Source organism: Taudactylus pleione, unplaced genomic scaffold, assembly GCF_031769625.1.
Source record: "Taudactylus pleione unplaced genomic scaffold, aTauple2 ptg000007l, whole genome shotgun sequence".
Lineage (NCBI taxonomy): Eukaryota > Metazoa > Chordata > Amphibia > Anura > Myobatrachidae > Taudactylus > Taudactylus pleione.
Genome location: NW_028284410.1, coordinates 4,844,235 through 4,871,357, shown reverse-complemented (window position 1 = coordinate 4,871,357; position 27,123 = coordinate 4,844,235). Strand labels below are relative to the sequence as shown.

Genomic DNA, 27,123 nt, shown 5'->3' with positions numbered 1-27,123 from the left:
TTTGATAACTACTTAATCTAAGTGCCACTAATTGCATCTTTGTGTTTCCGCTATGTTTGACAATGTCAATCTGATGCATTCCAACAAATGCATGTGCTAGACTTTTGCAACACTGTCTTAACCTGCTTCTTATCCTACCTATCAAGCTACTTTTTACTGTTTTGCTTCTCTGGAAGCCACCTCCTCTCCACTTGATTACAAGTTGGAGTACCACAAAGGGACAGTTCTTAATGGAAGAGCAATTTATTCACCTTATATGTGTGGTTTTTATATATATATACAGTCAGGTGCATAAATATTGGGACATTGACAGAATTTTCATATTTTGGCCTCTATTCACCACCACAATGGCTTTGAAATGAAACAAACAAGATGTGCTTTAACTGCAGACTTTCAGATTTAATTTGAGGGTAATTACATCCAAATCAGGTGAACGGTGTAATAATTACAATGGTTTCTATATGTGCCTCCTACTTTTTAAGGGCCCAAAAGTAATGGGACTATCAACTCAAAAGCTATTTCATGGACAGGTGTGGGCTATTCCCTCGTTATTTCATTATCGATTAAGAAGGTAAAAGGTCTGGAGTTGATTCTAGGTGTGACATTTGCATTTGGAATCAGTTGCTGTCGACTCTCAATATGAGATCCAAAAAGTTGTCACCGTCAGTGAAGCAAGCCATCATTAGGCTGAAAAATCAAAACAAACCCATCAGAGAGATAGCAAAAACATTAGGTGTGGCCAAATCAACTGTTTGGAACATTCTTAAAAAGAAAGAACGCACCGGAGAGATCAGCAACACCAAAAGACCCGGAAGACCACGGAAAACAACTGTGGTGGATGACAGAAGAATTATTTCCCTGGTGAAGAAAAACCCCTTCACAACAGTTGGCCAAATCAAGAACACTCTCCAGGAGGTAGGTGTATATGTGTCAAAGTCAACAATCAAGAGAAGACTTCACAAGAGTGAATATAGAGGGTTCACCACAAGATGTAAACCATTGGTGAGCCTCAAAAACAGGAAGACCAGATTAGAGTTTGCCAAACAACATCTAAAAAAAGCCATTACAGTTCTGGAACAACATCCTATGGACAGATGAGACAAAGATCAACTTGTACCAGAGTGATGGGAAGAGAAGAGTATGGAGAAGGAAAGGAACTGCTCATGATCCAAAACATACCACCTCATCAGTGAAGCATGGTGGTGGTAATGTGTCATGGCGTGGGCATGTATGGCTGCTAATGGAACTGGTTCCCTTGTATTTATTGATGATGTGACTGCTGACAAAAGCAGCAGAATGAATTCTGAAGTGTTTCGGGCAATATTATATGCTCATATTCAGTCAAATGCTTCAGAACTCATTGGACGGTGCTTCACAGTGCAGATGGACAAAGACCCGAAGCATACTGCAAAAGCAACCAAAGAGTTTTTTAAGGCTAAAAAGTGGAATGTTATGCAATGGCCAAGTCAATCCCCTGACCTGAATCCGATTGAGCATGCATTTCACTTGATGAAGACAAAATTGAAGGGAAAATGCCCCAAGAACAAGCAGGAAGCGAAGACATTTGCAGTAGAGGCCTGGCAGAGCATCACCAGGGATGAAACCCAGTGTCTGGTGATGTCTATGCGTTCCAGACTTCAGGCTGTAATTGCCTGCAAAGGATTTGCAACAAAGTATTAAAAAGTGAAAGTTAGATTTAGGATTATTTAGTTTGTCCCATTATTTTTGGCCCCTTAAAAAGTGGGAGGCACATATAGAAACCGTTGTAATTCCTACACCGTTCACCTGATTTGGATGTAATTATCCTCAAATTAAATCTGAAAGTCTGCAGTTAAAGCACATCTTGTCTGTTTCATCTCAAAGCCATTGTGGTGGTGAACAGAGGCCAAAACATGAAAATTCTGACAATGACCCAATATTTATGCACCTGACTGTATATATATATATATATATATATATATATATTCCAATGGAAATGAACAGGCGGCACTACAAGGCTGGTGAAGAAACGAGTGTATTCTCCAATCGACGTTTCGGGTATTTCACCCCTTAATCAGGATATAAATCAGTGACACACACAGTGCAAATAAATACTAACTCCAGCGCTGCCTGGATGGATTGCATGCGCATCCGTTTCCATGGAGACGCTGACACTAGGGAACCCTTGCTCCCCCGCATCCATTTCGAGTGAGAACACAACCGGTGAGATGTCACTTCCGGAAGCAGAGGTGCGGCATGTGCTGGACGCCGGTGACCCACGGGAGGACGGGTAAGTCCTGATTAGTGTTAGTATTTATTTGCACTGTGGGTGTCACTGATTTATATCCTGATGAAGGGGTGAAATAACCCGAAACGTCAATTGGAAAATACACTCGTTTTTTCACCAGCCTTGGAGTGCCGCCTGTTGAATTCCATTGGATTACGTATGGGTATTTGTTCCCTTAGAGGAAGGCACCCAAGCCAGTTCTATATATATATATATGTAGACCACACATATAAGTGACTATATAAATATAAAATCTTCATGTTCTAAAAATGTATTTCCTTTCATTACAATATAATCTATAGGGGTGTGTTGTTGCTTTATAATTAACAATGAAAAGTAATGATTGAAAATAAAGAAAATCCAGAGTGGGCAGGGATTGCTATCTAAGAGTACCTTCAGGTTATTGCATGACTTACCAACTCATCCAACACAATGCTGAATGGTCTGATATGCATTTTTGTGACACTGTGCTGTGTTACTGACATGTTGTTGCCCACATGAAAGTTGCCTTTGCTCATCTCTGTTTTATGGGTATTTATGCACATTCCATCAGCAACTGCCTTACTTAGTCAACCCAGAGTCAACCCTGAAGCCATTGCCTGAGAAACAGCACAGGATTTTTTACTTTGCCCCATGAACAACAGTGGAAGTTTCCAACTGCTCAAGCATCTCATGATGAATAGATGCTTTCAACTTCTGTTCATTGAGGTCAGACGCAACACAAGTGCATTACATACAATAGATGTGTTTTGGTGTGAAGCAACATATACAGATATTAGGTGTGGTGCAGTATTATGAGTGAATGCCACGTGTGCACAGCTTTCTGAATGCATTTGACCTAACAACTGGTTTGAAATTATTCAGTTGAACAAACTTAAGGCTTCTCCACCCTCATGAGTCTGCAAAGCCTTGAGAAAGGGGAAGTCGGCCAAGTTTTCCTCTTTTACCAAAAATACACTATCTTCCTGGTTGTTGCTGTGAAACCACAAGTTCTCATAATTCTGTGGGGTAGGAGATACATCACAGAGAAGAGGTTGTGTGGAGTCAGATCTCACATACATAGAAGTTGGGGGGCTTTGGTCACGGTAGCCCCCTGTAATCACCTTGGCATACTGGACAGTGTCGACATTGATGTAGGATCTCCATGTATTTGTACCTTCTGTGGAAAATGATGGTTGTTTATTGCATGTAATGAAATACTCTTGAAAGGAGGTTGAATTGGCTTTTGTTTCACTTTCTGCCAGTGGTTTCTTTCCTTGACAATCCTCCAAAATGAAGATATCACTTGTAATGGGCTGAGCAACTTCCACACTGTTAATAATCATTTTAGGTTTCTGCAAAGAAATAAATAATTCACTATATTGCCATGTATAATAAGAGGTGAATCCTTTTTTGACTAGACCAACATTTTGTAAATTGATATATCTACATTATTTGGAGGTGATGTAAACTCATACTTTTAATGGGAGGTCAAGTGCACAGAAAATGTGCTTGGCATATGGTTGCACACACTGCAGTGTAATATTTTGTGAAAATTACTTTACTGTAGACCATAGGAGACAGCTCTATAGGCAACTGAGCTTCCCCAATATTTGTGCTGTCACTAGCCAAGTCAACGCAATGCTTTTTTCAGTGATAGGGTAGGTAAATTAAATAGCGCAACCATTATCATTTTTAAAAAGTGGATTAGCATTTCTAAGGCGCTAGGCATATCCCTTGCCAGTTATGCATACTTCCATATATGTCCAGGTGACTCCCCTACATGAATTTGGACCACCAGAAAAAACTTCCTGTGAATGCCCATGTGAGAACATGCAAGAGTGTACAACTAAATACAAATTGATAAATATTTATGTTTTCAAAGTATAGATTTTTAGAAGGTGTATTAGCAAAGTTTATGCAATAATCACTCTATCACATCCATTGTCCATGGTTTATTATTGTGTAACACATGCAATACTTATTCAGTGACCATTAGCAAAAAGCACCAGAGTGACAGAGTGAGGTAATAAGTGCCATTTAAATTGCAATCAAATGCAAATCATATAAAACTGTAGGAAGTATGTTATACTCAGCGACTTGTAATTAGAGATTAACAGTTCACTTTTTGAGAAAACTAAACACCCCAGAACTTATCGGTTCTAAGTCAAACCGAGTCCCAGTTCAGAATCACTGTGGGGTTCAGAGTATAACCGAGCCCTGACTGGGGTCTTCTCACAATTCTGAACTCAGATTTAAAAGAACGATCTTGTGTGTTTTGTATTATATTTAAGTCCCTCCCCCTGTGATTTCAGGTGCTGTGAGTTGGTCAAAATTTATTGGAAATGAAAGTTAATATTATTAATATTATAGGAACAAAATCAGGTGCAAGTTACATGATTTTAAAGTTTTTTTTACATTTTTAAGGAAATCTAAAACCAAATCTGAACCAAAACACTTGAGGGTGATTTCGACAAAATCAAAACCTTTGAGGGTGGTTTTGGTAAAACCAAAACCAAAACATGGGGGTCCGCGCACATCTGTACTGATAGTACACAGAATGGCAGTTGCTCAAATCAATGTATTGGTCCATCACAGGTGCTTGTGAGGAAGGGGCTCATCTACAGAAGAAAGAAAAAAACACAGAATTCCCCAGCACACTACAAAGGACCAGCAAATAAGAATGTCATCCTACATAATAGCAATGTAGAGATTTTGGTTACATAAATTTGCAAACATGTGGTACATCACAATGAGTGGAATCGGTATGATTTACGGCCGGACGCAAGTCCGGCGGTTGGAATCCCGACAGCGGCTGCCCGACATGGGTGAAAATCCTGATCGTCCCTAAGGTAAGTATAGACTAACCTAATCCCTCCCCTAACCCTCCCTTAGGGGTGGCTAACCCTAACCTTCCCCCCAGTGCCTAACCCTAATCCGCCCCCTAAGTGCCTAAACCTAACCCCACCCTTCCCCGACGCCTAAACCTAAGTCCCCCGGGGGGTGCCTAACCCTAAATCCCCCCAGGGGGTGCCTAACCATAACCCTCCCTCCCCCTAGCCTAACCCTAACCTCCTGGGGGGGTGTCTAACCCTAAGTCCCCCCCAGGAGCCATAAACCTAACCCCCCCCTTTCGATCGGGATGCCGGGAGCCGGTCTTCCGGCGTCGGTAAAATGAAAGGCGTCTAGATTTAGATGCCTGTCATTTAACCCTAGCTGGGATAAAGCAGTCGGGAAGCCGGCTGTCGGGATTATGTCCGCCAGCTTCCCGACTGCATACCCAATGAGTTCTACCTCCCACAAGGTGCTGTTAATTACTTAGAGATTAATATGTATTTCCACTGGGCACCTGCAATACATTATCAAAATCTCTGGGTGAGAATTAAAGTTACCACATATATGAATTACCTCTTCCATGAAGGAAGCCCATTCAACCATAAGGCTTTTGGCTGGGTCTGGAACAGAAGGCCAGAAACGATTCTTTATTCTGTAGTGACAAAAGAAAAATTGAAAAAAAACAGTGTACTGAAATTATGAATAATAAATGACATCTACATAGAGTAGTTGGAGAAAGATATTTCACAGAAAGGTAGGAAAAGTCATATAAAGCAGTTATATGAAGAGATAGGAGATGTTATATGGAGCAGTTATATGGAGAGATAGGAGGAGTCATATAGAGCAGTCATATGGAGAGATAGGAGATGTTATATGGAGAGATAGGAGGAGTCATATAGAGCAGTCATATGGAGAGATAGGAGATGTTATATGGAGCAGTTATATGGAGAGATAGGAGGAGTTACTGTATATGGATAAATGGGAGGAGTAATATAGAGAGGTTATTTGATGAGATAGGAGGAGTTATATGGAGAAATAGGAGAAGACATATAGAGCAGTTATATGGAGAGATAGGCAAACGTTATATAGAACAGTTATATGGAGAAATAGGAGGAGTCATATAGAGCAGTTATATGGAGAGATAGGAGGAGTCATATAGAGCAGTTATATGGAGAGATAGGAGGAGTAATATAGAGCAGTTATATGGAGAGATAGGAGATGTTATATGGAGCAGTTATATGGAGAGATAGGAGGAGTTACTGTATATGGATAAATGGGAGGAGTAATATAGAGAGGTTATTTGATAAGAATGGAGGAGTTATATGGAGAAATAGGAGAAGACATATAGAGCAGTTATATGGAGAGATAGGCAAACGTTATATAGAACAGTTATATGGAGAGATAGGCAAACGTTATATAGAGCAGTTATATGAAGAGATAGGAGACGCTATATGGAGCAGTTATATGGAGAGATAGGAGGAGTTATATGGAGAAATAGGAGGAGTAATATAGACCAGGTATAAGGAGAGATAGGCAAACGTTATATAGAGCAGTTATATTGAGAGATAGAAAAAGTTATATTGAGCAGTTACATGGAGATAGGCAAACGTTATATAGAGCAGTTACATGGAGAGATAGAAAATGTTATATAGAGCAGTTACATGGAGATATAGCAGAAGTCATATAGAGCAGTTACATGGATAGATAGGAGGAGTTATATAGAGCAGTTATATGGAGCGATAGGAGAAGTTATATGGCAAGATAGGAGGAGTCATATAGAGCAGTTATATGGAGAGATAGGAGGAGTTATATAGAGCAGTTGTATGGAGAGATATGAGAAGTTATATAAAGCAGTTATATGGAGAGACAGGCGGAGTTATATCAAACAGTTATATGGCGAGATAGGAGGAGTTATATAGAGCAGTTTATATGGAGAGATAGGAGGAGTTATATAGAGCAGTTATATGGAGAGATAGGCAGAGTTATATAGAGCAGTTATAAGGAGAGATAGGAGGAGTTATATGGAGAGATAGAAAAAGTTATATAGAGCAGTTACATGGAGAAAAAGCAGACGTCATGTAGAGCAGTTACATGGTTAGATAGGAGGAGTTATATAGACCAGTTATATGGAGAGATAGAAAAAGTTATATAGAGAAGTTACATGGAGAAATAGCAGAAGACATATAGAGCAGTTACATGGATAGGTAGGAGGAGTTATATGGCGAGATAGGAGGAGATATATAGAGCAGTTATATGGAGAGATAGGAGGAGTTATATGGCGAGATAGGAGGAGATATATAGAGCAGTTATATGGAGAGATAGGAGGAGTTATATAGAGCAATTATATGGAGAGACAGGCAGATATATATATAGAGCAGTTATGAAGAGATAGGAGGAGTTATAAGGAGAGAAGGGAGGAGTTATATTGAGCAGTTATATGGAGAGATAGAAAAAGCTATATAGAGCAGTTACATGGAGATATAGCAGAAGTCATATAGAGCAGTTACATGGATAGATAGGAGGAGTTATATAGAGCAGTTATATGGAGCGATAGGAGAAGTCATATAGAGCAGTTATATGGATAAACAGGCAGAGTTATATAGAGCAGTTATATGGTGAGATAGGAGGAGTTATGTAGAGCAGTTATATGGAGAGATATGAGAAGTTATATAAAGCAGTTATATGGAGAGACAGGCAGAGTTATATCAAACAGTTATATGGAGAGATAGAAGGAATTATATGGCGAGATAGGAGGAGTTATATAGAGCAGTTATATGGAGAGATAGGAGGAGTTATATGGCGAGATAGGAGGAGTCATATTGAGCAGTTATATAGAGAGATAGGAGGTTATATAGAGCAGTTATATGGAGAGACAGGCTGAGTTATATCAAATAGTTATATGGAGAGACAGAAGGAGATAGGAGGAGTTATATAGAGCAGTTATATGGAGAGATAGGAGGAGTAATATAGAGCAGTTATGTGGAGAGATAGGCAGAGTTATATAGAGCAGTTATAAGGAGAGATAGGAGGAGTTATATGGAGAGAAGGGAGGAGTTATATTGAGCAGTTATATGGGGCTCTATTTATTAACATTATTTTTACTAAAATAAAGTGAAAAAGGGTGTTTTCACACCCTTTTCACATTATTTTAGTTTGACCTGTAGTTACTATAGGGCAATTGGAGTAGAATTAGTAAAATTCTACTCCAACCCCCAGTATCACTTATTTTTAGTAAAGCAGATCGCATTTCCCATAATTGTAATGGGAAATGTGATCCGACCATAGTTACTAAAAATAAATTGTAAAAAAATACTGGGGGAAGCCCTGTGATAATAACGCCACCTGGAGGTGGCGTTATCCAGGGTCTCCCCCGGTTACCGTGCTCCCACTCTGCTCTAACAGGGAGAGCAGAGGCGGGAGCCAGTACCAGTAATCAGCTATGTGGTCTAAACAGACCGCAAGCTGATTACTGTAAAAAACAGAAAAAAAAAATTAAACATTTTTTTTACTTACCTGAATCCAGGGACCAGTGATCGGGCCGCCGGTGATGGCTCCTCTCCGGTCAGCTGGTCTCCCATAGTGCACTGCGGCCCGGTCATCAGGTGATCGGGTCCCAGTGCAGTATGGGAGATCACCTGCTCGGGGAGCCCGGAGAAGATCACCAGAGGCCAGGAAGTGCAGGTAAGTGTAATGAAGGGAGGGGGGGTCGCGGGGGGGAGGGGGGATCGCGGGGGTACGCGATCGCGGGGGGCGGGGCTTAGCGTCGGTGGGGGGGTAGTAGCGGTGGTCGGTCGGCGCATGCACGGGCTCTTAGTCGCTGTATTTTTTCCGAAAGTACTGCGACTAGAGTGCGGATGGGATCCGCAGGGACAGAGCTTTATCGCAAATCCCTGTGATATTGCCTGAATTCACAATGCGAATTCACTCAGTAATATCACACTACATTCCGCATTCAATATGCGGATTGTAGTAAATAGAGCCATGGACAGATAGAAAAAGTTATATAGAGCAGTTACATGGAGATATAGCAGAAGTCATGTAGAGCAGTTACATGGTTAGATAGGAGGAGTTATATAGAGCAGATATATGGAGAGATAGAAAAAGTTATATAGAGAAGTTACATGGAGATATAGCAGAAGACATATAGAGCAGTTACATGGATAGATAGGAGGAGTTATATGGCGAGATAGGAGGACATATATAGAGAGCAGTTATATGGAGAGATAGGAGGAGTTATATGGAGAGATAGGAGGAGATATATAGAGCAGTTATATGGAGAGATAGGAGGAGTTATATAGAGCAATTATATGGAGAGACAGGCAGATATATATAGAGAGCAGTTATAAAGACTTAGGAGGAGTTATATGGAGAGAAGGGAGGAGTTATATTGAGCAGATATATGGAGAGATAGAAAAAGTTATATAGAGCAGTTACATGGAGATATAGCAGAAGTCATATAGAGCAGTTACATGGATAGATAGGAGAAGTTATATAGAGCAATTATATGGAGCAATAGGAGAAGTCATATAGAGCAGATATATGGAGAGACAGGCAGAGTTATATAGAGCAGTTATATGGTGAGATAGGAGGAGTTACATGGAGAGATAGGAGGAGTTATATTGAGCAGTTACATGGAGATATAGCAGAAGTCATATAGAGCAGTTACATTGATAGATAGGAGGAGTTATATAGAGCAGTTATACGGAGAGATAGAAAAAGTTATATAGAACAGTTACATGGAGATAGAGCAGAAGTCATATAGAGCAGTTATATGGAGAGACAGGCAGAGTTATATAGAGCAGTTATTTGGAGAGATAGGAGGAGTTATATAGAGCAGTTATATGGAGAGATAGGAGGAGTTATATGGTGAGATAGGAGGAGTTATATTGAGCAGTTATAGGGAGAGATAGGAGGAGTTATATAGAGCAGTTATATGGAAAGACAGCCGGAGTTATATCAAACAGTTATATGGAGAGATAGGAGGAGTTATATGGCGAGATAGGAGGAGATATATAGAGCAGTTATATGGAGAGAAAGGAGGAGTTATATGGCGAGATAGGAGGAGATATATAGTGCAGTTATATGGAGAGATAGGAGGAGTTATATAGAGCAATTATATGGAGAGACAGGCAGATATATATATAGAGCAGTTATAAAGAGATAGGAGGAGTTATGTGGAGAGAAGGGAGGAGTTATATTGAGCAGTTATATGGAGAGATAGAAAAAGTTATATAAAGCAGTTACATGGAGATATAGCAGAAGTCATATAGAGCAGTTACATGGATAGATAGGAGGAGTTATATAGAGCAATTATGTGGAGAGATAGAAAAATTTATATAGAGCAGTTACATGGAGATATAGCAGAAGTCATATAGAGCAGTTACATGGATAGATAGGAGGAGTTATATAGAGCAGTTATATGGAGAGATAGAAAAAGTTATATAGAGAAGTTACATGGATAGATAGGAGGAGTTATATGGCGAGATAGGATTAGATATATAGAAAAGTTATATGGAGAGATAGGAGGAGATATATAGTGCAGTTATATGGAGAGATAGGAGGAGTTATATAGAGCAATTATATGGAGAGACAGGCAGATATATATATAGAGTAGTTATAAAGAGATAGGAGGAGTTATGTAAAGAGAAGGGAGGAGTTATATTGAGCAGTTATACGGAGATATAGAAAAAGTTATATAGAGCAGTTACATGGATAGATAGGAGGAGTTATATAGAGCAATTATGTGGAGAGATAGAAAAAGTTATATAGAGCAGTTACATAGAGATATAGCAGAAGTCATATAGAGCAGTTACATGGATAGATAGGAGGAGTTATATAGAGCAGTTATGTGGAGCGATAGGATAAGTCATATAGAGCAGTTATATGGAGAGACAGGCAGAGTTATATAGAGCAGTTATAAGGTGAGATAGGAGGAGGTATATGGAGAGATAGGAGGAGTTATATAGTGCAGTTACATGGAGATATAGAGGAAGTCATATAGAGCAGTTACATGGATAGATAAGAGTAGTTATATAGAGCAGTTATATGGAGCGATTGGAGAAGTCATATAGAGCAGTTATATGGAGAAACAGGCAGAGTTATATAGAGCAGTTATATGGTGAGATAGGAGGAGTTATATGGAGAGATAGGAGGAGTTATATAGAGCAGTTATATGGAGAGATAGGAGGAGTTATATAGAGCAGTTATATGGGGAGATAGGAGAAGTTATATAGAGCAGTTATATGGAGAGACAGACTGAGTTATATCAAACAGCTATATGGAGAGATAGGAGGAGTTATATGGCGAGATAGGAGGAGATAAATAGAGCAGTTATATGGAGAGATAGGAGGAGTTATATAGAGCAGTTATAAGGAGAGATAGAAAAAGTTATATAGAGCAGTTGCATGGAGATATAGCAGAAGTCATATAGAGCAGTTATATGGATAGATAGGAGGAGTTACATAGAGCAGTTATATGGAGAGATAGAAAAAGTTATATAGAGCAGTTACATGGAGCTATAGCAGAAGTCATACAGAGCAGTTACATGGATAGATAGGAGGTGTTATATAGAGCAGTTATATGGAGCGATAGGAGAAGTCATATAGAGCAATTATATGGAGAGACAGGCAGAGTTATATAGAGCAGTTATAAGGAGAGATAGGAGGAGTTATATCGAGAGATAAGAGGAGTTATATAGAGCAGTTACATGGAGAGATAGGAGGAGTTATATGGCAAGATATGAGGAGTCAAATAGAGCAGTTATATGGAGAGATAGGAGGAGTTATATAGAGCAGTTATATGGAGAGATAGGAGAAGTTATATAGAGCAGTTATAGGGAGAGACAGGCGGAGTTATATCAAACAGTTATTTGGAGAGATAGGAGGAGTTATATAGAGAAGTTATATGGAGCGATAGGAAAAGTCATATAGAGCAGTTATATGGAGAGATAGGAGGAGTTATATGGAGAGATAGGAGGAGTTATATAGTGCAGTTACATAGTGATATAGCAGAAGTCATATAGAGCAGTTATATGGAGAGACAGGCAGAGTTATAAAGAGCAGTTATATGGTGAGATAGGAGGAGTTACATGGAGAGATAGGAGGAGTTATATAGAGCAGTTACATGGAGATATAGCAGAAGTCATATAGAGCAGTTACATGGATAGATAAGAGTAGTTATATAGAGCAGTTATATGGAGCGATTGGAGAAGTCATATAGATTTGTTATATGGAGAAACAGGCAGAGTTATATACAGCAGTTATATGGTGAGATAGGAGGAGTTATATGGAGAGATAGGTGGAGTTATATAGAGCAGTTATATGGATAGATAGGAGGAGTTATATAGAGCAGTTATATGGAGAGATAGGAGAAGTCATATAGAGCAGTTATATCGAGAGACAGGCAGAGTTATACAGAGGAGTTATATGGTGAGATAGGAGGAGTTATATGGAGAGATAGGAGGAGTTATATAGAGCAGTTATATGGAGAGATAGGAGGAGTTATATGGCGAGATTGGAGGAGTCATATAGAGCAGTTATATGGAGAGATAGGAGGAGATATATAGTGCAGTTATATGGAGAGACAGGCAGAGTTATATAGAGCAGATATAAGGAGAGAAGGTAGGAGTTATATTGATCAGTTATATGGAGAGATAGAAAAAGTTATATAGAGCAGTTACATGGAGATATAGCAGAAGTCATATAGAGCAGTTACATTGATAGATAGGAGGAGTTATATAGAGCAGTTATATGGAGAGATAGAAAAAGTTATAAAGAGCAATTACATGGAGATGTAGCAGAAGTCATATAGAGCAATTACATGGATAGATAGGAAAAGTCATATAGAGCAGTTATATGGAGAGACAGGCAGAGTTATAAAGAGCAGTTATATGGTGAGATAGGCGGAGTTATATGGAGAAATAGGAGGAGTTATATACAGCAGTTACATGGAGATATAGCAGAAGTCATATAGAGCAGTTACATGATAGATAGGAGCAGTTATATAGAGCAGTTATATGGAGAGATAGAAAAAGTAATATAGAGCAGTTACATGGAGATATATCATAAGTCATGTAGAGCAGTTACATGGATAGATAGGAGGAGTTATATAGAGCAGTTATATGGAGCGATAGGAGAAGACATATAGAGCAGTTATATTGAGAGACAGGCAGAGTTATATAGATCAGTTATATGGTGAGATAGGAGGTGTTATATGGAGAGATAGGAGGAGTAATATAGAGCAGTTATATGGAGAGATAGGAGGAGTTATATGGCGAGATAGGAGGAGTCATATAGAGCAGTTATATGGCAAGATATGAGGAGTCAAATAGAGCAGTTATATGGAGAGATAGGAGAAGTAATATAGAGCAGTTATATGGAGAGATAGGAGGAGTTATATGGCGAGATAGGAGGAATCATATAGAGCAGTTACATGGAGATATAGCAGAAGTCATATAGAGCAGTTACATGGATAGATAGGAGGCGTTATATAGAGCAGTTATATGGAGAGATAGGAGGAGATATATCTGGGGAGATAGGAGGAGTTATACGGAGCAGTTATATGGTGAGATAGGAGGAGTTATATGGAGAGATAGGAGGAGTTTTATAGAGCAGTTATATGGAGAGATAGGAGGAGTTATATGGCGAGATAGGAGGAATCACATAGAGCAGTTACATGGAGATATAGCAGATATAGAGCAGTTACATGGATAGATAGGAGGAGTTATATAGAGCAGTTATATGGAGCGATAGGAGAAGACATATAGAGCAGTTATATGGAGAGACAGGAGGAGTTATATGGCGAGATAGGAGGAGATATATAGAGCAGTTATATGGAGAGAAAGGAGGAGATATATGGCGAGATAGGAGGAGATATATAGTGCAGTTATATGGAGAGAAAGGAGGAGTTATATGGCGAGATAGGAGGAGATATATAGTGCAGTTATATGGAGAGATAGGAGGAGTTATATAGAGCAATTATATGGAGAGACAGGCAGATATATATATAGAGCAGTTATAAAGAGATAGGAGGAGTTATGTGGAGAGAAGGGAGGAGTTATATTGAGCAGTTATATGGAGAGATAGAAAAAGTTATATAGAGCAGTTACATGGAGATATAGCAGAAGTCATATAGAGCAGTTACATGGATAGATAGGAGGAGTTATATAGAGCAGATATATGGAGCAATAGGAAAAGTCATATAGAGCTGTTATATGGAGAGACAGGCAGAGTTATATAGAGCAGTTATAAGGTGAGATAGGAGGAGTTATATGGAGAGATAGCAGGAGTTATATAGAGCAGTTATATGGAGATATAGCAGAAGTCAAAGAGCAGTTACATGGTTAGATAGGAGGAGTTATATAGAGCAGTTATATGGAGATATAACAGAAGTCATATAGAGCAGTTACATGGATAGATAGGAGGAGTTATATAGAGCAGTTATATGGAGAGATAGAAAAAGTTATATAGAGAAGTTACATGGATAGATAGGAGGAGTTATATGGCGAGATAGGATTAGATATATAGAAAAGTTATATGGAGAGATAGGAGGAGTTATATGGCGAGATAGGAGGAGATATATAGTGCAGTTATATGGAGAGATAGGAGGAGTTATATAGAGCAATTATATGGAGAGACAGGCAGATATATATATAGAGTAGTTATAAAGAGATAGGAGGAGTTATGTGGAGAGAAGGGAGGAGTTACATTGAGCAGTTATACGGAAAGATAGTAAAAGTTATATAGAGCAGTTACATGGATAGATAGGAGGAGTTATATAGAGCAATTATGTGGAGAGATAGAAAAAGTTATATAGAGCAGTTACATAGAGAGATAGCAGAAGTCATATAGAGCAGTTACATGGATAGATAGGAGGAGTTATATAGAGCAGTTATGTGGAGCGATAGGAAAAGTCATATAGAGCAGTTATATGGAGAGACAGGCAGAGTTATATAGAGCAGTTATAAGGTGAGATAGGAGGAGTTATATGGAGAGATAGGAGGAATTATTTAGTGCAGTTACATGGAGATATAGCAGAAGTCATATAGAGCAGTTACATGGATAGATAGGAGTAGTTATATAGAGCAGTTATATGGAGTGATTGGAGAAGTCATATAGAGCAGTTATATGGAGAAACAGGCAGAGTTATATAGAGCAGTTATATGGTGAGATAGGAGGAGTTATATGGAGAGATAGGAGGAGTTATATAGAGCAGTAATATGGAGAGAAGGGAGGAGTTATATAGAGCAGTTATATGGAGAGATAGAAAAAGTTATATAGAGCAGTTACATGGAGCTATAGCAGAAGTCATACAGAGCAGTTACATGGATAGATAGGAGGTGTTATATAGAGCAGTTATATGGAGCGATAGGAGAAGTCATATAGAGCAATTATATGGAGAGACCGGCCGAGTTATATAGAGCAGTTATAAGGAGAGATAGGAGGAGTTATATCGAGAGATAAGAGGAGTTATATAGAGCAGTTTCATGGAGAGATAGGAGGAGTTATATGGCAAGATATGAGGAGTCAAATAGAGCAGTTATATGGAGAGATAGGAGGAGTTATATAGAGCAGTTATATGGAGAGATAGGAGAAGTTATATAGAGCAGTTATATGGAGAGACAGGTGGAGTTATATCAAACAGTTATTTGGAGAGATAGGAGGAGTTATATAGAGAAGTTATATGGAGCGATAGGAAAAGTCATATAGAGCAGTTATATGGAGAGATAGGAGGAGTTATATGGAGAGATAGGAGGAGTTATATAGTGCAGTTACATAGTGATATAGCAGAAGTCATATAGAGCAGTTACATGGATAGATAGGAGGAGGTATATAGAGCAGTTATATGGAGAGATAGAAAAAGGTATATAGAGCAGTTACATGGAGATATAGCATAAGTCATATAGAGCAGTTACATGGATAGATAGGATGAGTTATATAGAGCAGTTATATGGAGCGATAGGAGAAGTCATATAGAGCAGTTATATCGAGAGACAGGCAGAGTTATACAGAGGAGTTATATGGTGAGATAGGAGGAGTTATATGGAGAGATAGGAGGAGTTATATAGAGCAGTTATATGGAGAGATAGGAGGAGTTATATGGCGAGATTGGAGGAGTCATATAGAGCAGTTATATGGAGAGACAGGAAGAGTTATATAGAGCAGTTATAAGGAGAGAAGGTAGGAGTTATATTGATCAGTTATATGGAGAGATAGAAAAAGTTATATAGAGCAGTTACATGGAGATATAGCAGAAGTCATATAGAGCAGTTATCTGGATAGATAGGAGGAGTTATATAGAGCAGTTATATGGAGAGATAGAAAAAGTTATATAGAGCAGTTACATGGAGCTATAGCAGAAGTCATACAGAGCAGTTACATGGATAGATAGGAAGAGATATATAGAGCAGTTATATGGAGCGATAGGCGAAGTAATATAGAGCAGTTATATGGAGAGACAGGCAGAGTTATATAGAGCAGTTATAAGGAGAGATAGGAGGAGTTATATGGAGAGATAAGAGGAGTTATATAGAGCAGTTCCATGGAGAGATAGGAGGAGTTATATGGCGAGATAGGAGGAGTCATATAGAGCAGTTATATGGAGAGATAGGAGGAGTTATATAGAGCAGTTATATGGAGAGATAGGAGAAGTAAAATTGAGCAGTTATATGGAGAGACAGGCGGAGTTATATCAAGCAGTTATTTGGAGAGATAGGAGGAGTTATATAGAGAAGTTATATGGAGAGATAGGAGGAGTTATATAGAGCAGTTATATGGAGAGACAGGCAGAGTTATATAGAGCAGTTATAAAGAGAGATAGGAGGAGTTATATAGACCAGTTACATGGAGATATAGCAGAAGTCATAAAGCGCAGTTACATGGATAGATAGGAGGAGTGATATAGAGCAGTTATATGAATAGATAGAAAAAGTTATATAGAGCAGTTACATGGAGATGTAGCAGACGTCATATAGAGCAATTACATGGATAGATAGGAGGAGTTATATAGAGCAGTTATATGGAGAGATAGAAAAAGTTATATAGAGCAGTTACATGGAGATGTAGCAGAAGTCATATAGAGCAATTACATGGATAGATAGGAAAAGTCATATAGAGCAGTTATATGGAGAGACAGGCAGAGTTATAAAGAGCAGTTATATGGTGAGATAGGAGGAGTTATATACAGCAGTTACATGGAGATATAGCAGAAGTCATATAGAGCAGTTACATGGATAGATAGGAGGAGTTATGTAGAGCAGTTATATGGAGAGATAGAAAAAGTAATATAGAGCAGTTACATGGAGATATATCATAAGTCATGTAGATAGGTGGAGTTATATAGAGCAGTTATATGGAGCGATAGGAGAAGTCATATAGAGCAGTTATATTGAGAGACAGGCAGAGTTATATAGAGCAGTTATATGGTGAGATAGGAGGTGTTATATGGAGAGATAGGAGGAGTAATATAGAGCAGTTATATGGAGAGATAGGAGGAGTTATATGGCGAGATAGGAGGAATCATATAGAGCAGTTACATGGAGATATAGCAGAAGTCATATAGAGCAGTTACATGGATAGATAGGACGCGTTATATAGAGCAGTTATATGGAGAGATAGGAGGAGATATATCTGGGGAGATAGGAGGAGTTATACGGAGCAGTTATATGGTGAGATAGGAGGAGTTATATGGAGAGATAGGAGGAGTTTTATAGAGCAGTTATATGGAGAGATAGGAGGAGTTATATGGCGAGATAGGAGGAATCACATAGAGCAGTTACATGGAGATATAGCAGATATAGAGCAGTTACATGGATAGATAGGAGGAGTTATATAGAGCAGTTATATGGAGCGATAGGAGAAGACATATAGAGCAGTTATATGGAGAGACAGGAGGAGTTATATAGAGCAGTTATATGGTGAGATAGGAGGAGTTATATGAAGAGACAGGTGGAGTTATATAGAGTAGTTATATGGAGAGATAGGAGGAGTTTTATTGAGCAGTTATATGGAGAGATAGGAGGAGTTGTATAGAGCAGTTATATGGAGAGATAGGAGGAGATATATCTGGGGAGATAGGAGGAGTTATACGGAGCAGTTATATGGAGAGACAGGCGGGGTTATATATAGCAGTTATATGGGAGCGACAGGAGGATTTATATAGAGCAGTTATATTAAAATTTATAGTAGTGATAAGCAGTTCGGCTTTGCTTAAAACTGAAAAATGTTAGGGTTTTGATTTGAACCTAGTCTCGACTAGAGTATTCTTGCCAAGTTCTGAACTCGGATCTGAGAAATTTATCTTGCATATTTTGGATTGCATTTAAGTCCCTCCCTCGTGATTTCAGGTGCTGTGAGGTGGTCAAAATTAACTGGAAATGACTGGAAATAAGTGTTACTGATGTTAAAAATACTATAGGAACAAAAACACATCCAAATTATATGATTTTAGCTGTTTTTATACATTTTTAAAGAAATTCAATACCAAAACTGAAACAGAACCAAAACACATCTCTAATATATAGATCAATTATAAGGAGAAATAGGAGGCATTATTATGAATAATTACATGGAGACACTGGAGGAATTACATGGAGATAGAGTTATTGTAACATAGAATATTAGGAGTTGTATGTAACAGCTGTCCAGGGTGAGGTCACATTTAAATATTACTGTGGTTTGGGGGAGCTGCTGTGCAACATGCTGGATGTACCTTTCATGTTTCATGATGCAGATCACACACGTACAAATGATCATCAAGGAGCAGGACAGAAAGGAAATCAGAAGCATCAGATGTATGTCTTCATTATCTTCATTATCTAGGTTATAAACAAAGAATTCATTATAATAAACCTATAATGGATTTGGACCCCTGCCCATAATATAAATAATACAAGTAAAATAACATTGACATGCTTCTCAATAGAACATTTACCCAGAAAATAAAAAAAAAAGATTTATTTATGCTATTTATGAAGCATAAATAAATGTTTAGGGGTAAATTTACTAAATTGAGAGTTTTTAGAAGTGAGTTTTAAAAGTGATGTTGCCCATAGCAACCAAGCAGATTCTACTTAACATTTAACTATCACCTTCTAGAAGATAATAGCTAGAATCTGATTGGTTGCTATGGGCAACATAACTTTTAAAACTCACTTCTAAAAACTCTCACTTTAATAAATTTACCCCTCAGAGTCATTTGTTTTGTTTGCAAATTATATTTTCTCTACAAGTCACCTATAAAACTTCAAATATATCAGTAACAACTCCCCATCTCACATACGAGAAAAAGAAACAAAAAAATTGTTTATCATGCACACAAAAGCATCATATATACCCTAGCAAGGAAGAAGGCAACAATTAATGGTGCATTTGCAAACAGCTAATCACAAGCCATTCACTAATGCTGGCAAACGTCATCTTCATCCGCTATTTGCACCTGCCTTTGACCACTAGCAAATAATATGGCTCTCTCAGGCGCTTATGCATCTGTGTGTCTGTGTCCAGGTCACATGTGTTCACAAGACACATGCTGACCTGGATACAGTCTTGAAAATGTGCAAATTCAGGCATTTTTAAGCTTATGTAGCTGTGGCTTTACTGGAACATTACATTAATTCCCTGCGGCAGTACTCAGATCACAGGTGCTCTGCTTGCTCTCTTCTACTCAAAAGTTGACTGCCACTCAGTGCTCTGTCATTAACCATTCTGGTATGGTGCAAGGATAGTGTAAGAAATACCCCACTACCCGGGAGCTGTGCCCGCTTACTTCTTGTCTTACCCTGGCTTCTGCTCTGTCCTGTACTCTGAACCACTATGGCAGAGTGCCACTATTCCCATTGCTAACCAGCACAAAGAAAGGGTATGCCAGCCTCACCTTATACCCCTTTTACACCAAAATCCCAGGTCCGACCCTGGAATTTGAACACTGGTCAATCCCGGGTTGAACTCGGCTTCAGACCCCGTTTACACTGCAACTCGACCCGGGTTATTCCCGGGTTTGCCCCGTTTACACTGAACCCTGGTAATCCCTGCTTTTCTCTATAGAAGTCATTAAAAATGGTCTGCTTTAAGGTCTGACAAAGATGGTCACAAAAGGCAGCAAAAGAGAGGGGTGGGGACTGTTTCCAGCATTGCTACAGGCTGCTGTTCTGGCTGTGGCAGGCTGTGTGCCTGCCTGCTTTTGTGGCTGCTGGTCAGGTTGCTGTGGTGCAGGAGGTTAGGCAGGCAAGCGATGGCTTCATTTGAGTCTCTCTATGCAGGGCACTGACAAATTACATCAGCTGCCAGTGCCCCAGAAGCTCCAATCAGCATCATTCAGAGCTAGCCGGGTCAAATAAGCAGGGTAGCACCCATTTACACTGCCTCATGACCCGGGAACAAGCCGTTTTCAACCCTGCTCTCAACCCGAATAAGATTGCCTGGTAAATCGACCCGGGTTATTTTTTTGGGAGCCGTTCATACAGAGCCTCAACCCGGATCAACCTGGCAATAACCCGGGTTATTTGTTTGGTGTAAAAGGGGTATTAGAGAGTTCTATCCTGGTAACCCCAAATATAATACTGTGAATGAGCTAAGCTACAGGTATATCAACAAAACGTGTTTGAGCTTCCAAAAATATAGCAAAAACACTTTGTGCATCCTGATTTAGATCATCTTGTCTATGTGACTATGGCTGCCTCTCTAGTTGTTTGACTCTACTTAGGTGCTCTGAATTAATTCCTCTATTGACAAGATGTTGCTCACCTAGACTTTTGGTATGAATCATTAGAGAAGTCCCGTTTGCAGAGCCTCCAGCAGTTGAGCTGCTTAGAAACACTTGATATATTGTTGAAGGGAGCAAATTTTTCATCTCAAATTTTGTTGATGAGCCATTGACAGTTGAAGCTAACAAAAAGACAATAATTAAGTCAGACCTGAGTACAAGGCACAAGAACAAGACCTTATTTAGAGCTGACACTATATAAAACATTTTGGATAAATGTACAGCCATGGCCAAAAATGTTGAGAATGACACAAGTATTGGTTTTCACAAAGTTTGCTGCTTCAGTGTTTTTAGACCTCTTTGTCAGATGTTACTATGATATACTGAAGTAAAATTACAAGCATTTCATAAGTGTCAAAGGCTTTTATTGACAATTACATTAAGTTTATGCAAAGAGTCAATATTTGCAGTGTTAACCCTTCTTTTTCAAGACCTCTGCAATTCACCCTGGCATGCTGTCAATCAACTTCTGGGCCACATACTGACAGATGGCCGCCCATCATTGCCTAATAAATGTTTGGAGTTTGTCAGAATTTGTGGGTTTTTGTTTGGCCACCCTCCTCTTGAGGATTGACCACAAGTTCTCAATGGGATTAAAGTCTGGGGAGTTTCCTGGTCATGGCCCCAAAATTTCAATGTTTTGTTCACCGAGCCACTTAGTTTTGCCTTATGGCAAGGTGCTCCATCATGCTGGAAAAGGCGTTGTTCGTCAATAATAATGGCCAAATCAGCAACACTATTATATTTTTTTCTTATGGAGCAGCAGCCCATCAAACACTAGAAAAACTGCTGTGGTAAATAGATAGAACCTGCACACTAATTGATAGTAGAGGTCAGGAAAATAATAACTGTATCAGTAATCAGTATGGACTTATCCCTTAAAGTAACAGGTTTACAAAAAACAGAGGGCCTGATTCAGAGCCGGACGCTCTAACCAGAGCGCTCGTTCTGAATCAGGGCCCTCCTCCATGAAAATGGAGCGGCCTCTTGGACGCTCGGATAGCTGTGGGTGACAACCCACAGCTATAGCGAGCATCCATGATGATGGTCGCGATGGTCAAGACCATCACGACCATCGGGCTTGCGACGGAGACCCTGCGGTAGGGTCTCGCTGCCGCAAGCCCTAGAGTGATTTTGGCTCTATCAGAGCCAAAATCACTCCCACTGACATCACTACTGATGTCAGTGGGGTCGGCTTCAGACGGTAGGCGTTCCCATGGGAACGCCTCCGTCTGGCAGCCACGACCCCGACACGCCCACCAAAGGGGGCGTGCTGTCAATCAACATCGACAGCACGCCCCCTTTGGTGCGAGCCCCGGAGCGACGGCTATCCCGTCGCTAGCCGGGTCTCGCACATGCGCACGACGGAGCTCCCTCCGTCGTACGCATGCGTAGTAGGGCACCATCAACCCGCTTGCGAGCGTCCTGCGCTCGTGAGCGGGTCTGAATGACCCCCAGAGTGACATGAATATATTCATTAGTGAACTGCCTGCTAATTTTTAACCAAAAAGATGCACATCGATACATACGTAGCCAAGAGTCTTTCAGCAATAATTACGCATACGAGGTTTGTAAAGACGAACAGTCCAATAATTAGCCCACTCACTAATACCCCTTTTACACCAAAATCCCGGGGCCGACCCTGGAATTTGAACACTGGTCAATCCCGGGTCGAACTCGGCTTCAGACCCCGTTTACACTGCAACTTGACCCGGGTTATTCCCGGGTTTGCCCCGTTCACACTGAACCCGGGTAATCCCTGCTTTTCTCTATAGAAGTCATTAAAAATGGTCTGTTTTAAGGTCTGACAAAGATGGTCACAAAAGGCAACAAAAGAGAGGGGTGGGGACTGATTACAGCATTGCTACAGGCTGCTGTTCTGGCTGTGGCAGGCTGTGTATCAGCCTGCGTTTGTGGCTGCTGGTCAGGCTGTGGTGCAGGCTGCAGTTCTGGCTATGGCAGGCTGTGTGCCTGCCTGCTTTTGTGGCTGCTGGTCAGGCTGCTGTGGTGCAGGAGGTTAGGCAGGCAAGCGATGGCTTCATGTGCATCTCTCTGCAGGGCACTAACAAATTACATCATCTGCCAGTGCCCCAGAAGCTCCAATCAGCATCTTTCAGGGCTAGCCGGGTCAAATAAGCAGGGTAGCACCCGTTCACACTGCCGCATGATACGGGAACAACCCGTGTTCAACCCTGCTCTCAACCCGAGTAATACCTCTTTTCCACCAAAAACCCAGGTCCGACCTGGGTTTTTGGACATGGTTCCAACCCTGGTCAGACCCAGGTCAGACCCATTTACACTGCACCTTCGATCTGGGTTACTCCCAGGTCAGCCCTGTTCACACTGAACTCAGGTCTGCCCTGCTAAACCTGTGAGGTCATAAAAAGTGGGAGGTGACTGCTCCACAACCACCAATCAGCTCATTTTAGGCATGACCCAGGTTGGATAACCCGGGTCGCACCGTTTACACTGCACCATTACCCGGGTCCAACCCTGGTAGCTACCTGGGTTGGATTGCTCGGTCACTTGACCTGGGTTATTTTTCAGAGACCCTTTTACACTGAGCTGCGACCTGGGTAGACCCAGCAAAAACCCAGGTTTTTGCTCTGGTGTAAAAGGGGTATAAGATTCCCGGGTAAATCAACCCGGGAAATTTTTCTGGAAGCTGTTCACACAGAGCATCGACCCGGGTCGACCCGGCAATAACCCGGGTTATTCGGTTGGTGTAAAAGGGGTATAATTGTGGATTTAAAGAGAGTATAGATACGTATATGCAGTAAATGTTAACAATTCTCAGCGGAGCATGAATCATTCCAAAACATTTAAAAAGCATAGCTACATAGTATATATTGAAATAAAACATTCATGCAGGAACAGTTTGGAAACCCTATAAGGGAAAACCTTAATATTAAGACAAGCAAAAACAGATCACATAGTTAAATTAACAGTCTGCATGTGTGCTATAGGACCAATGTGTAAAGTTGGATTTATCCAGAATTCCTCATACATGTATCATGCTTAACATAAATGTGAACATAATATGGCTAACAGATGAAAGTTTCAGACAGGTAATTCCACATATTTTTACTATTCAGCCATTTTAGAGGACAGCGGATGAGAGAATAGTGTGGCCTTGCTGGGATGAATGATAGAAACAGAGGGCCTGATTCAGACTCGCTCGCTAACGCTGAGCGCTCGCAAGCTGGTCGATGTTGGCCAAGTGCGCATGCGCACGAGGGAACCGGCTCCGTCGTGCGCATGCGCAAGACCCGCATAGCGACGGGCTAGCCGTCGCTATGGGTCTCGCTACAAAGGGGTCGTGCTGTCGATGGTGAGTGACAGCACGCCCCCTTTGATGGGCATGCCAGGGGCGTGGCTGGCCAGACGGAGGCGTTCCCATGGGAACACCTACCGTCTGGGGCTGGCCCCACTGACATCACAAATGATGTCAGTAGGAGTGCTCTCGGCTCTGATAGAGCCAAAAGCACTCCAGGGCTTGCGGCAGATGAGACCCTACCACAAGGGTCTCGTCGCAAGCCCGATGGTTGCGATGGTCTTGACCATCGCGACCATCTTTTTGGCCGCTCGCTATAGCTGTGGGTGGTCACCCACAGCTATGCGAGTGGCCAGGAGGCCGCTCTAAAAAAAGAGAGGGAGGGCACTGATTCAGAGCGAGCGCTCTGAAAGAGCGTCCATCGGGGCTTGCGACGAGACCCTTGTGATAGGGTCTCATTCCCGCAAGCCCCAGTGAGCTTCCTGCTCTAATAAAGCAGGAAGCTCACCACTGACATCACTGGTGATGTCAGTGGTGCCTCCCACAAACGGCAGGCGTTCCTTCGGGAACGCCTCCGTTGGTGTAGCCACCCCCCCTGCCCGCCTCCAAAATGGGGCGAGCTGTCAATCACAATCGATGGTGGAGGCCCTGGCAAAATTTAAACAGAGTGACAGCAAGAGGAGCGTTGTTGCTTGGATATCACTTGTACATGATCTCACCCAAAAGGCGTGTACCAAAGGGGTGTTGCTTTTTTGTAGTGTTTGATAACTATGAACGGAAACTTACAATATTCTCTTCCATCTGTGTCTGTCCAGAAAATGGTGTAGCTGGTAATGAACCCATTGCGTTTTTCCATGGGAATTGGCTTCCAGTGCACCTCTGCCTTTGATTTGCTAACTGTGACTAATTTAAGTTTTGGAGAAACATTTGGTGCTGTAGAGACAAAGGGACCAGAAAAACAGGGGTCAAGTAAAGGAAACACTATAACCATCCTCAACTTACAAAGGAAAAAAAAGGAAAATTCCACCTGACCACATTTTATTATTCTGTTAAAATGTTTTTTCAAGCACAGTAAATTTAGCTGCAAAGTCCAATTTAGCACCTTGGCAATACTATGTTGTACTGTAGGGGATTGGGGGCACCCTAAATATGTGGATAGATTTACAGTTGGAAGCGGATAAAGGGCCTGATTCACTACCAATCGCAACTGGAATTATTCACGCAATCGGCCGTTTGTTGCATTCTGCGCGAGTATGCATCGCAGTGCGCGAACCCACCACTGCACTCACAGTGACCATGCAGACCCATCACAGACTGATTGCAAGGAAGTGCCATTTGTGGGAGGTGATAAGGGGGCAGGGTCATTAAAACGCAGGCGTACCAGTGCGTTTGAATACCGTTGCATGGGCGTACATAAGTGTTCCACTGCGATGCCGTACGCAGCCGGAGGACTCATAGCATGCGATGAAGTTAGCGATTCCTGAGTAAGGTCAGAGCTTGTGCAAGTGTGCGTGAGGCTGTGATGGTACTCGATTGTACTGACGGTTTTGCAGTCTTGCTAAACATTACGAACATGTTTAAGGTAAAGTGGGCGTCCTTATGTTGTGCTGCGACGGCATACCATACAATCGCAGTGAGACTGCATGCCTAATCGCTTTTGCAATCCCATTTGCGATTGGTAGTGAATCAGGCCAAAAGTCTTAACTCTAAATTAAATAAAGCTGCTCAGTATTTTTGTATTTGTTACAAAGCAGGCGGTATGTTCCCTGGATGGAAATAAACATGCTTGCATGGTCAGCCCAGGTGCAAATTTGTTCCCTTTTTCTAGAATTGCTCTCAACTGTAAAATAACTCTAATTTACAATAGGCATAACATGCTTACACATAGTGGACAAAACCTTCTGATAGAATTTTAGTCTATTGAAGTGAGTTAGGGAGGAAGGGGACCATAACAATGTGTACATTTAGGGAAAGTGTCAGGGGATGGAATGGAAGTTTGACTGTATCTATGACCCTTGGTTTGTACTTGTCACACACAAGTTATATATTTATAATGTTGTACTAACAGAATGTTACTTCCTATTTAGTCAGTTATATCCTCATGGTGATTCAAATATTCTTATGTACTAGGGGTATACATTTCTGTAATTTCATATTTTATCAGTGTAACTTATAACTTTATATTTTGTACATGTACATAGTAGTTTAATTATGAATGAGCTAAGCTTGCTCATTATATTGGTTCCAATTTCTTTCCAGTACCTAGCAATCTCTGTTATCAGGGGATTGGTACGGGATGCCAAAATCCCAAAGCCGACATCCCGACATGGTTAGATACCGACACCTGTCGGTAGGTATCCTAACCCTCCCCCTCTCCCTACCCTAACCCTAACCATCCCCCCCCCGGTGCCTGTGCCTAACCCCCTCCCCTAGTGCCTAAACTTAACCTCCCCTCCCCGCACCCTAAACCTAACCCTCCCGTCTAGTGACAAACCCTAACCCTCCCGCCCAGGGGCGCCGAGAGGGGGGGGAGCAGGTACAAATTACCCGGGCCCAGGCTTTCTGGAGGGGCCCGGTGGGGGCCCTGGTTCGGCACCGCCCCCTCCCCCTCCCTCTTACATCACAGCAGCCCAACACACGCTGCTGTGTGCTGGGCTGCAGTGGGAGACTGCTCGCAGCAGCTGGAGCAGTCTCCTAAGCCTATGGGGGGAGCGATCATGCTGATTGTGACCCCCATTGGCTGTGCGCCAGGCTGAGGGGCTCACAGTGCCCCCCTCCCAGTGAAGCGGCGCTGCTAAAATGTTTTTTTTTATTCTGTGTTTTTTTCCTAAGGGGGCGTAGCCACGCCTCCCCTGATTAGGCCACGCCCCCTGTCACCCGGGCCCGCCGCGGCTCTTGGCTGCCCTGCTCCCGACTAGTGCCAAACCCTAACCATCTCCCTAGTGCCTAACCCTAACGCCTAACCCTAACCTCCCCCCAAACCCGCTACTTACCTTCAGGATGCTGGTGC

At 41.2% G+C, this 27,123-nt stretch overlaps 1 protein-coding gene across 3 annotated transcripts in view; it reads right to left on the bottom strand.

The window, feature by feature from the left end:
* Positions 1–2,405: 2,405 nt before the first annotated feature.
* The window catches only part of CSF3R (colony stimulating factor 3 receptor), a 94,580-nt gene continuing 69,862 nt past the window's right edge, over positions 2,406–27,123 (bottom strand). The window contains exons 12-17 of one of the 3 annotated variants that reach the window (XR_015873446.1): positions 24,900–25,046; positions 20,825–20,961; positions 18,788–18,897; positions 5,654–5,732; positions 4,732–4,866; positions 3,534–3,600 (exon numbers count right to left, since the gene is read on the bottom strand). Coding sequence is in view for 2 of the 3 variants with exons in the window: in XM_088460397.1 (XP_088316523.1) it covers positions 3,127–3,600; positions 5,654–5,732; positions 18,788–18,897; positions 20,825–20,961; positions 24,900–25,046 (947 nt within the window). In the remaining variant the exon portion in view is untranslated. Of the gene's footprint in view, positions 3,601–4,701; positions 4,867–5,653; positions 5,733–18,787; positions 18,898–20,824; positions 20,962–24,899; positions 25,047–27,123 lie in introns of those variants that run through there. The other 2 variants (XM_088460397.1, XM_088460400.1) reach the window with 2 other exon arrangements.